The sequence below is a fragment of the Erpetoichthys calabaricus genome, chromosome 6 (assembly GCF_900747795.2).
Source record: "Erpetoichthys calabaricus chromosome 6, fErpCal1.3, whole genome shotgun sequence".
Lineage (NCBI taxonomy): Eukaryota > Metazoa > Chordata > Cladistia > Polypteriformes > Polypteridae > Erpetoichthys > Erpetoichthys calabaricus.
This window is the reverse complement of record NC_041399.2, coordinates 14,155,761-14,168,656: the sequence shown is the minus strand read 5'-3', so window position 1 is coordinate 14,168,656 and position 12,896 is coordinate 14,155,761. Positions and strand designations below refer to the sequence as shown.

At 38.7% G+C, this 12,896-nt stretch overlaps 1 protein-coding gene across 4 annotated transcripts in view; it reads left to right on the top strand.

Moving 5' to 3' along the window:
• The window catches only part of LOC114653860 (cadherin-7-like), a 149,669-nt gene that overhangs the window by 119,135 nt on the left and 17,638 nt on the right, over positions 1–12,896 (top strand). For 3 of the 4 annotated variants that reach the window (XM_028804426.2, XM_051929252.1, XM_051929251.1), the window contains 3 exons: positions 4,794–4,915; positions 7,310–7,427; positions 11,326–11,577. In XM_028804426.2, the coding sequence (XP_028660259.2) occupies positions 4,794–4,915; positions 7,310–7,427; positions 11,326–11,577 (492 nt within the window). Of the gene's footprint in view, positions 1–4,793; positions 4,916–7,309; positions 7,428–11,325; positions 11,578–11,647; positions 11,791–12,896 lie in introns of those variants that run through there. The other variant, XM_051929253.1, reaches the window with a different exon arrangement.

The window sequence follows — 12,896 nt, the reverse complement described above, 5'->3', positions numbered from 1 at the left end:
GACCCAACACACCTTCTCCCTAGTCAAGCGAGGACAGGATCAACTACATTTCTTGCAGTACATGAGAAGCACTCACCTCCCTGTGCCATGTGCACTGTTTCATGCTGTTTGCAGCAGTAGGGCCTCCTTTCTCACCACCCAATATTTTGAAACCCCTTCACGCTTGACCACAGGCATCAGTGATGACAATGGTGCTAATGGCAGTACAACAGGCATCACATTCTGTTTTTGGACAACTGCCGATTCAATTTATTGCATCATTATGGACAGATCCACGTATGGAGGCTCCTGGAATAAAGTATTTTTGCAGCACCATACAGGTCCAGGTGTTATGGTGTGGAGTACCTTTGGGTTCCAAACACATTCCTGTCTCATTTGTATTATGGGTACTTTGACCAGCCAGCAATACATCATATAGGTATTAGAGGCTGAGGTGGTGCCCTATCTGGAGAGGTTTCCTGGTACCATATTCCAACAAAACAATGCTCAACCAAATTTAGTTCCTGAATTACCAACTCTATGCCACATGTTCCCTGGCCTCATGTTCACCAGATTTGTTCCCCGCTGAGCATGTCTGGGATGTGATTGAATGATAACTGGTGTCCCACAAACTACTAGTAGTTACCACAAGATGAACATTGTTATGGTGTGGAGTGCCTTTGGGTTCCAGTCCTGTTCCTGTCTCATTTGCATTACTTTGGCCAGCCAGTGGTACATCATAGAGGTATTAGAGGCTGAGGTGGTAACTTGTCTTGAGAGGTTTCCTGGCACCATATTCCAACAGAACAATGATCAACAATTTCAAGGAGTGGCATTGCACGTGTACTTTGTCAGCATGCCCTTGTTGATCAAAAAGAAGAAGCTCTGCAGCCTACTTGTGACTTAACGCTGTAGTAAGATAAGTAAACAAATCAAGGTAAATAACATTCGATCTGGGTTTTATATAAGTAACATATAAATGTTTTTTTTCATATAAAGACCATCAAAAAACATAATTGCAAACAGAACTTTGTATGATACCTTGGCAAGCTCTGTAAGCCGTGCTGTTTCGTTAAAGGACATGTGTGTAGCAGACTGACTGGCAGGATGACGCTGGACCTGTTGCTGCATCCAAACGGTGCCATCTTTCGTCTACGCCAGGTGCAGCTGCGTTGTTCTTATGTGTGGGTGGACGTTTCTTGCGTTGAGGGCTTCTGTTCTCTTTCTCCGATGTAGAACCCTCATCCTCATCTGAGTTCACCTCTGTTATGTATTTGAAAAGTGTCAGATTGGGGGAAACGTGAACACGACTGACAGAATAAAACTGAATTAAAAAAAAATGCTAACTTTTACAAGTACCATACATTTACACCGGCTGTTACAGACTCAAATCAAATGTATGTTTTTATACTATAATAGTAACAATGAGAGCAGCTCACTACTCAAAATGGTAATTCTGGGAAGCAGCTGGAATCAAACCCACTACCTCTTGATTATAAGTCAGAAGTTCTTACTGCTTCACCACCCAATGCTGTGTCAGCATTGTACTCTAACCCAATTTCTTTTTTTGTTCGGCTATATTGTTGATTAAAAACGCACTTGTTTTATTATGTGTGTACCTTTTGTGAAAGTGTTTATTTGATATTTAGACTTCAGGCTTCACACATTATATACTTGATGTCAAAATTTTGTCATTAGTACTATAACATGAAATGTTTCTGTTTTAGTTATGTGTTCAACATTTCTTGCCTCACATTTCCTGTCATCTTATATTTACCCAGATCGTTGTAGGCATGGAACACACGTGAAATGCATCAGTTCCAAATAACGATATATTATTTACCAGATACAACTCCAGACACATCACACCACGATAAACACACTTGAGCTGAGAGAACTTTTTCCCCGAGTTGACCTGCATCGTTGGGGAGGATGGGATACCAGGCTGCTTGCTGATCGGCACACTTACAAAACAAAACACCCTAAATGGAGAGGTGTGAAGGGATTTAAGGTGGCCCAGGATTATGACTTTTTTCTTAGGCTTCAGGGATTCTAGTATTAAAACATGGTTTCAGTAGCACTTAAATTACAGACGTAGATGGGTTGCAGGACTTTAGTTCATTATAAGAAAGTTTGATACACAAAGTAGATGTAACATAGGAGGAATATGAACACATACTGTATTCAAACAACCCTAAGGAGCTGGGGCGATTTATTTGATTCCTTGGCCACCTTTCAACCTTTTTAACGGCTGCTTCCATGCAGCTCCATGCATTCTCTTCTGTCTCGCCCACTGCCTGCATCTTCACAGGTCACATTTAGGATCAGAGGTAACACTATCTTTTTCACTTAACCCAACTCCATGAGTCGATACAAGCCTGAATCTTGGACATATCTTGCAATATATCATAACATATGTTGTATGTAGTTCAGATAAATATTTTTAAGATTACATTTGAAAGTATAGTCAAATGCACATTTACCATAATATATTGTAGCAAGCATATTTGTAAATGCAGTGTGTTTAAGGTATGCAATAAACTGTGTGTTCAGTTCTTTGTTTATGAAAGATCATTTACAGCTTATGTTGTAACCTGGAAAACATTAAATACAGGCTTCTTGATTAATCCAATTTATTGGTTTCAGCAGGGACATTTCTGGGTATAGGCGGTCTAGGCAAGTCCCCAGGGCTCCCTCTAGTGGCTAGTTTCATTACTGTTATGTAGAAACTCCTGTCTTTATTTTGTTTAGAAAAATTTGAACACCAAGAAATGTTTATGTTGTGCACCTCAGCAGCGCCTGCTCTGTCTGCACTATGCACAGCACAATCTGTGGCCCGGAAATGGCCCCGGGAAACACAACATTTTTTAAACAATATAGACCTACGAACACTTTGACTCAAAGAGCATGTCTGATTATATTGTTTTATATTATTTTCACATACTAGCACTGTTCAGTCTTAACATCTGATGACCTTCAAAGTCCAACAATAACACAAACAACAACATAAATAACAACAATGATGATACCAGTAATAATAATCCTCAAACTGTAGCATAGAAAATAGAGACATGGCAAAATAAAATTAAATAAGTAAAATGGCAACAGGACTGTAGCTCTTGAGTGAATTGCTAAAAGCTGATTAACCCAAACTATGATTGTCTCCGAAATGAGCGCCATTTACAACTTCGCTTACGGCAGCAAAAATCCTAGAGCCGGCTCTGGGTGTCAGCACATGTAGGATATGATGCATTCCACACTGAAACATATACTTTAAGCTTGATATTTTTGACATTTCAAGAAAAAAACTGTTGAAAAGGTTTCTTAAATGTATTTCTCTTTAATATTAGTTTCTAGAGATAAATGAATATACTGTCAGGCTAACAATTTTACTATAATCTTAGAGCATCTGTGTGTAAGCAAATTTACTATTAGTGGAAAATTAATATTCAAAAAAAGACTCAAATTTATTAACATAGATGGAAATATTTATATACAGCCCTGTAAAATATATTGTATAGTATAACTGGAAATACAGTATATTTAAAAGTATATTGTAATAAATATATATGTGTAATATATTTACAATGTATTACAGTAATCCCTCCTCCATCGCAGGGGTGGCATTCCAGAGCCACCCGCGAAATAAGAAAATCCGCGAAGTAGAAACCATATGTTTATATGGTTATTTTTATATTGTCATGCTTGGGTCACAGATTTGCGCAGAAACACAGGAGGTTGTAGAGAAACAGGAACGTTATTCAAACACTGCAAACAAACATTTGTCTCTTTTTCAAAAGTTTAAACTGTGCTCCATGACAAGACAGAGATGACAGTTCTGTCTCACAGTTAAAAGAATGCAAACATATCTTCCTCTTCAAAGGAGTGCGCGTCAGGAGCAGAGTCTGTCAGAAAGAGAGAGGAAAGCAAACAAATCAATAGGGCTGTTTGGCTTTTAAGTATGCGAAGCACCGTGGCACAAAGCTGTTGAAGGCGGCAGCTCACACCCCCTCCGTCAGGAGCAGGGAGAGAGAGAGAGAGAGAGAGAGAAAAACAAACAGTCAAAAATCAATACGTGTCCTTTGAGCTTTTAAGTATGTGAAGCACCGTGCAGCATGTCGCTTCAGGAAGCAGCTGCACAGAAGGTAGCCAACGTGAAGATAATCTTTCAGCATTTTTAGACGAGCGTCCGTATCGTCTAGGTGTGCGAACAGCCCCCCTGCTCACACCCCCTACGTCAGGATCAGAGAAAGTCAGCGCAAGAGAGAGAGAGAGAAAAGTAAGTTGAGTAGCTTCACAGCCATCTGCCAATAGCGTCCCTTGTATGAAATCAACTGGGCAAACCAACTGAGGAAGCATGTACCAGAAATTAAAAGACCCATTGTCCTCAGAAATCCGCGAACCAGCAAAAAATCCACGATATATATTTAAATATGCTTACATATAAAATCCACGATAGAGTGAAGCCGCGAAAAGCGAAGCGCGATATAGCGAGGGATCACTGTATTCCTACTATTTTCAAATATATTTAAAATTTTTCTTTTCTAAATTCTGGCAAAAATATTGCAATATGCAAAAAAGGAAATATATTACATATTTTGCAATTTATTTTAATATACTGCAAGATGTTATAGTATTTTTATTCTTGAAGTATATTGTGACATGTTTTAAAATATATTTATATTGGTAGCAATATATTTTTAAAAAATATGTTTTAAATATATTTCATTTTTGTAAGGGTACTCTGGAAATATATTTGCTGCTCTTTGCATAATTTACCTTTTCCTTACTGATTTTTGGTTTTCCTTTTTCAGAAAAGCATGGTTTAGTGTCAAAGGTTTCAGTTATAATAAGAGTTATTGATGTCAATGATAATGCACCAGAATTTCCAAAACAATACACTCCATTCGTCTGTGAAACTGCCAAGCCAGGCCAGGTAAGGCATTTCAATGGCTAAAGACTTTAAACTCTTATTTCTCCATCTCTTTCATAGTGTTTTTATTATGAAAGGATTAGATATGAAATTATTTTAGAAAGCACCATTGCCTAGCAGGGTGGTTTGCATTATTACTTCTTTCAATTCAGTGTCCTGGATTAAATGCAATAGTCACATGTTGACTGTGAGGAGTTTGCATGTTCTTCTCATGTCTACATGGGTTTTCCTTCAGGAACTCAGATTTCCCCCCCACATTCCTAAATCTATGCATTTTTGATTAACTTCTTCTTCTTCTTCTTCTTCTTCTCCCACTCTATGTGGGGCTGATGTGCCTGATCAGCCATCTTCTCCAAACAGCTCAGTCCTCTACCTCCTCACAAGTCAAGCCATTTTTCTTCCTTCTTTCTTCTTTTACTTTATCCATCCACCTCACCAATTCTTATTTCTTCTTCCTCTACATCTTTTCCCACTTTTATGTGGGGGTCGATGTGCTTGATCAACCTTCTCCAAACAGCTTGGTCCTGCACCTTCTCCTCAGTCAGACCTTTTCCCATCAGATCTTCTTTTACTTAATCCATCAATCTGAAGTATTGTCTCTCTTGCTTTCTCTGTTCCTCTGGACATCTATTCTCATCAGTCTTTTGCTTACATATTCATTGTCTCTCCTCATCACACGTCTATACCAATTCAGCCTACTTTCCTGTCCTGTCTTAGACGTCTCACCCACTTTTGTTGTACCTCTGATTGTCTCATTTCTTATTCTGACCTTTTTTGTAACTCCGCGGATCCATCTCAACATTCTCATTTCTGCCACATCCAACTTCTTCTCCTGTTCTCCCTTTACTGCCCATGTCTCAGGTCCACACATCATTGTTGGTCTTACAACTGTCTGTAACATATTACCTTTAACCTTTGCCTTAATTCTTCGAATTCACACAATACCTGATACCTTCTTCCAGTTGTTCCATCCACACTGTACTCTATGGGTTATCTCTATATCTAGATTTCCATCTTGGGCTACCACTGATCTCAGATATTTAAATGTATCTTCTCTTTTCAGTAGCTCTCCCTGCAGGCTACCTAATTAATCCTGATCATCATTAAACCTCATATATTCTGTCTTCTTCTTTCTATTTATATTCAATCTTCCAACTTCCTCTGCTCTTCCTCTTTTCCGGTGCTGCACAACACAAATGTCATCGGCACAAAGCCTGCACCTAGGGGATTGGTCTTTTATCCCATGACTCAACACAATCATAACCAGATCAAAGAGGTAAGGACTTAAATGGGATCCCCAGTGTAGACCTCCTCTAACTGGGATCTCGTCCATTACCCTAACACTGCTTTTAACCCGAGTCCTCACTCCCTCATACATATCATGGACAATCCTCTGGTCTTCCTTTCTCTCCAAACCTCTTGACGTAGAACTCTATCACAAGCCTTCTCCAAATCGATAAAATCAATCATGTTAGATTAACTGGTAATTTTACATTGGGCAGGTGTGAGCATGAATAGGCCCTGCAATGGACTGGTGCTTCATTTAGGGCCTTGTGCCCAGTGCTGCCCAGATAAGCTCTCTGCCTACCTGTAACCCAGAATGGAATTAACTCTTTGAGGGCTGAATATTTTCAATGGTTTCACATATAAAATCAAAATAAAATGTCTTTTGCTGCCTGGCTGTCTTTGCGCAGTAGTAGCAGTCACATTGTGACACAATCTGGTTTGTACCACTTGTCATCGTAAGTGTTCAGCACCACGATCAGCTGGGGAGTAATCAGGTGATTCACGTACCTCACTTTCATTTTCAATCGCCAGATCACTTGCATGAAAATCTGACAACTCAGAGTCATATGCAAAACGTCATCCACAGAGTATTTTGCTTTGCGCATTCACTTTGGTCTTTCGCAAGAGACTGATGCCATTTTAGAGGCTGTTTGCTCCACGCTACTCATGCATGCAAATGGAAATATCAGTCAAATCAAAGAAGCTAACTTTCCTTCTAGAAAACAAAGTCCAACTAAAACATAAGTTTTGTCACAGTTTACAACTGATTCCTCTACCGAAGAATTTCGACAAAAGTCGACATCAGCTCTGAAAGAGTTAAGAAAGTTTGGAATGTTGTGCAGATACCATCCTAAGGTACTTTACAAGCAAAAGCCAGGTAATGTAACTGCCTGATTGTCACACAGTGGGTTGCAGGCAATAATCTGACTGGCAGACATGTTTTAGAGACTCTAACCTTATCCAGTCCACCCCACTACCTGAAAAATAAGGAAATAAAAAACATAAAAACGGCTAACATTTGCAGTTTAGAGGCCGATACTACATTGTTATTCTCTATTATTAAACTGAATGATTAGTAACAGGATAATAATATTTGTCATTTTTTTATAGCTTATTCAAACAATCAGTGCAGCAGACAAAGATGACCCTGTGAATGGTCATCATTTCTACTATATGTTGGAGTCTGGGGTAAACAAAAATCCAAATTTCACTTTAAAGGATAACCAAGGTAAGAATTTTCAACAATTTGCTTACATTCTGAATAAACTGTTGTCTCCTTATTTTACAGTGGATTTAGAAAACATTCAGACTCCTTCAGTTTACGCACACTCTATTGTGTTGTAAATTTTAAATGGAAAAATTTTGACATTTTTCTCCATCAATCCACAGTCAACCACCCATAACAACAAAGTGAACATTTGTTTTCAGAAAGCTTTTAAAAATGTTGGTGACAGCTTAATGCTACTAGGATGTCAGGTACAGGGAAAACAGGCAGAACTGAGAGAAGAATGGGACTGAGGGATGAATAAAGCCAAATACAGAAGAAGAAAACCTCCTCCAGAGAGCATGTTACCTCTGACTGAGGCGAAAGTTCATCTATCAGCCTGAAAATGACCCAAATCACACAACCAAAACAACACTGGAGTGGCTTTGGGACAATCTTCTAACTGTCCTTGAGTGGCTGAATCAAAGTCCAGACTTGAACTCCATAGGACATCTGTAGAGAGACCTGAAGATGCCATTTTACAGACGTTTCCCATTCAATCTAATGGAGCTTGAGAGGATCAGCCAGAATGAATGGGATAAACTGCCCAAATCCATGTCTGGAAAGCAAAATAATGTGAAGCTGTCATGGCCACCAAAAGGATTAAGAGTCTGAATACTTATATGAATTATAGATTTCAGATTTTCATTTGTAACAAATTTGCAAACCTTTCTGAAAAATGTTTTCACTTTGTCCATTCTCTTTGCACGAAGAAGAAAAGATCTCCATCTGACTCCTCTCCTCTGTCTCATTCCCCTTGTCAAGGCACCCCATAAATGCAGAATCATCAGAGAATTTCTGCAAGTGATATAATCTGGTGTGATATTGGTAGTCTGAGGTGTGCAGAGTGAAGAGAAAACAGCTGAATGCTTGATGTTGGAGGATCTGCTAACGTGAAGATCAACATCCTTCTTTCGATGTCCTTAAGGGAAAAAAAAGCAAAGAAAGGTTTCAGTTGTTACTCAAGAAACCATCAGACCAGTGGACAGATGATGGAATCTCCAAAAATTTTGTGAACTGTCGGCACATAAAACGGTAGTGAAGGATGCAGCTGAAAGAGGAATAAGTCTCGATGAAAGCAGAGGATGAGAAATGGAATGTTTATTCTTCAACGGGTTGCTAACCCTCTCAAGAATATTCCAACCTCATCAACTGCACCAACAAACATGGATCCTCTCCTCTGTCTCATCCTTCTTGTTAATGAGCCCCATAAGTGCCGAATCACCACAGAATTTCTGCAAGTGATGTGACATGCTGTTATATTGATAGTCTAAGATTTACAGAGTGAAGAGAGAACAGCTGAATTGCTGAAGTTGGAGAATCTGCTAACATAAAAAACAACATCCTTCTTAGACAAAAAGCAAAGAAAGGTCTCAGTCGTTTCTCAAGAAATCACCAGACCAGTGGACAGAAGACAGAATCTTCAATGAATTTTGTGAACTGTCGACACACATGACGGTAGTGAAGGATGCAGGTGAAAGAGGAATAAGTCTCTTTGAAAAGTAGAATGAAATACTGAAAGAGGACAAGAAACTAAATGTTTGTTCTTCAATGGACCGCTAACCCTTGCAAGAATATTCCAACCTCATCAACTGCACCAACAAACACTTCTCCACCTTAATCTACTCCTCTATCTCATTCCTCTTGTCAATGCACCCCATAAGTGCAGAATCACAAGAGAATTTCTGCAAGTGAAATGACCTGCTGTTATATTGATAGTTTGAGATGTACAGAGTGAAGAGAGAACAGCTGAAGTGCTTAAGTTGGAGGATATTCAAACAAAAAGAACAACAACTTTCTTCTTTCATGTTCTTAAGGGAAAGAAGCAAAGAAAGGACTCAGGCTTTCGTCAGGAAAAGTAGCAGACCAGTGGAAGAGATGATTTTGTAAACTGTCAGCATGTGCGATGGTAGTGTAAAGGAATAAGTCTCATCAAATAGTAGAACAACATATGAAGAAAGGGCGAAGAACAAAAACAGTTTATTAATTGATGGATCACAAACCATCGTAAGAATTTTTCAACCTTGTCAATTGCACCGAGAAGCAGTTCTCCACCTGACTCCTTGTCAATGCACCCATTAAGTGCAGAATCATCTGAGAGTTTCTGCAGGTGACATAACCTGCTGTTATATCGATAGCCTGAGATGTACAGAGTGAAGAGAAAACAGCTAAACTGCTGACGTTGAAGGACCCGCTAACATAAAGAACAACATCCTCCTCAGAAAAGAGCAAAGAAAGTTCTCAGTCGTGCAGATACCATCCTACACCAGTGGACAGATGACGGAATCTTCAATGAATCTTATGAACTGTCGGCACACATGACGGTAGTGAAGGATGCAGCTGAAAGAGGAATAAGTCTCATCGAAAACTAGAATGACATACTGAAAGAGGACAAGGAACAGAAACAGTTTATTCTTTGATGGGTTGCAAACCATTGGATTCATTTTCCAACCCCATCAAAGATGGTACTAATGGTTAAGACCTGAAAAATATGGAACAGTTGTCTGCTGTTTAGTCCAGACAAGATAAAAACTTCCAAATGGAGTAACCACTAAATACTGTTTATTTTCATTAAAATTGTGTGTGTTTGTTATAAATATGATGAAGACTAAAATGACCCCTGTGGAGAATGTGAATCTGTTAATTTTTTGGGTTTTTTTGGGCCACCCTAAAATTTTGTGTGTTTCTTATAAATATGATGAAAACTAACATAAGCTTTGTGGAAAACTTGAATATATTAGTTGGTTTTTTTTTTTGACCACTTCATTGGAAAAGTTTACTGCTCAAAGGTTGATCTTTGATGGCTGATGGAACTTCACAGAGATTCTCATTTATGTTTCATTTAAGAATCACCTTTCCCACAGATGTTTCTCCTAAAATTCCATAGGATACATAGCTTCAGTCAAAAAGGAGATGTGAGATACAACTGAAGGAAAAGGGGACATAAATTGAGGAGTTGGTTTGATGGTATATTTTGTGAGAGCTCTTTCAAGACCTCACCTTTTTATCCTATTATTGAACTGATGCCTTTATCCATGGTGTCTTACAACATGTTGAGATACGATCGGTTACATTTCTTTTGTTTTCCAGTTGGAGCACAGGCAGACAAAGTGCCTTGTTCCTGGTCACACAATGGTGTCAGTGGTGGGATTTGAATCCACAACCTCAGGATTTAAACTCCAAAGTCTTAACCAGTATGCCCTTTTGTTCCATAATGACTATGATCTAACTGAAGAACAGCAATATAAATTAGAGCAACTAAGAGTATTATTTTGAAACAAGTACTACAGCTTAGTAATCATGGTTAAGCGTTTTATTACTACCGCCCACACATTTCACAAGATATTACTGAGCACACAATGCAAATACTTTCAAATTGCAAAAAAATAATGTGAAGATGCTATTTGTTAGATCTGAGCCCATTGTATGACTTTGCTGCGATCTCCACTGAAACTCAAGAGGAGAACCTTGTAAGAATACAGGGGTACTTTGTCTCAGGAGAAAAATCTGAGACAATAGACAATGTCTCCATTTTATTTCTTTCTGATCTCATTGTTGGGAAACCCAAAGGATACGAAGATCTCATATTTGGTTTTTCACTCCTACCGGACCCTACTGTATATAGAATGCTCCCTTAACCGTAGGTGGATTATGTGCAGTAATATTAAAACAGATTTATTTTAGTAATGTTTCATATCTTCAACTATTTTTAGTAATGCAATATTGGTCTTTATAAACTCCCCCCCCCCCCCCCCACCCCAATCTCTGACCTGAGTGTGCTAATCAGCAGGATTTTTATTATTACTTGTTTTCATTTTTTGTAAATACCTTTCGCCCTGAAATCATTCTCTTGACTTTTCAGATAATACCGCTGGAATCCTCACTAGAAGAAGCGGCTTTAGCAGACAGGACCAGGCGTACTTCTATCTACCCATTCTCATTACAGACAGCGGCGAGCCGGCACTGAGCAGCACAAACACACTCACCATCATGGTGTGCGACTGCTATCCAGATGGAATTTGCAAATCCAGTGGCGTCGAGGCCTTTGCTCTCTCCGTCGGTCTCAGTCCTGCCGCCTTTATTGTGCTGCTCACGTGCTTCATTTTACTGCTGGGTAAGTAAGATTCCAGTCTCTTTGTACTGATTTTAATTAGCATCTTCATTTTTTTTCCTTTGTGAAATAGCAACACTTAACCACAAGAGAAGAGAAGAAATAAACCTCCCCTAATATAATAAAATGAGTCGCATCCAATTTAGCGGGTGTCAAATGTTCAACTTAATATGCGACAGCAGAACATGCAATCTGGGGACTTCAAGGTTTTTTTTTTTTTTTTTTAGCCACGATGTTTCTGAATAAAAATGAAATTAACACAAGAGAAAGATAAATTTCAATTAGGTGTGTTTTATTTTTAAAGATTTAAAAGGTGTGTTTTGGTTTACTCAAAGGGAGCAACTTGTCAACAGTTTTTAATTTGTTGAAAAAAATGGAATAAAGTGTACACATTCAAAACAAAAGGTGATCTTGAGATGAAAACGAATATAAAAAAGTAATACTTTTAAGTCAGTTCATGTCATACGTTACATTTCCTGAGCACCACTAGTTGGAGTTGTGGTCAGGACTGACTCAGCATCTTGGGTTCAAATCTTCAAACTTTTTATTGTGTGTTTGTAGCATTGGCCATTTTAGTTAATGTCCCAAATACTGTATATGAGGGATGTTAGAATAGATTAGATAAACTTCATTAATCCCAAGGGGAAATTCAGATGCCTACAGTAGCAGAAAAATAAAATCAAGGATACAGACTCATGGGACAGAATCAATCAACCAATCAATTGATAAATAAATAAATTAATAAAAATAAACTTGACAAGTACATCAGGTGGAAGCATTAGCTTGCCTAATAGCAGTGGGCACAAAAGAGCCCTCCAAAGGTGCTTCTTAGCACACTGATGGAACGAGCCTTTGGCTAAAAGTGCTCCGAGAGCGCCTCCTTCTGTCCAGCAGGGGGCGCTAACTCCCTTGTTGGAATAAGTTCTTTTGTAATTGCAGCGTGTTATATAAACCAAAACTATACAGATATGATAATAAAAGGCGATACCCCTCCCTTAGTGATATGGCGGTAAGAAATCACATAGTAGAAATAACTTAGCTTTCTTTAATGACGATTTACGCGACATTGTAAGACTTTTCACCAAAGTAGGAGCTCGATGTATACAGTCTGACATTTTTGTTGCTTCATTGAAAGGAGTTTCAGGATCGGATTACAGTATCTCCTATCCGTCCATCGGCTTCAAAGGTGTGCCAGGCAATGTTCCAAGGTTTTATAACCTTTCTCCATGTGCAGGCCCCCAATTAGGTAAATCATGCCATTCCAAACAAGGAAAAGATGATCCAATGTCATGTTGACTCTGTCACACAGAAATAGTACAATT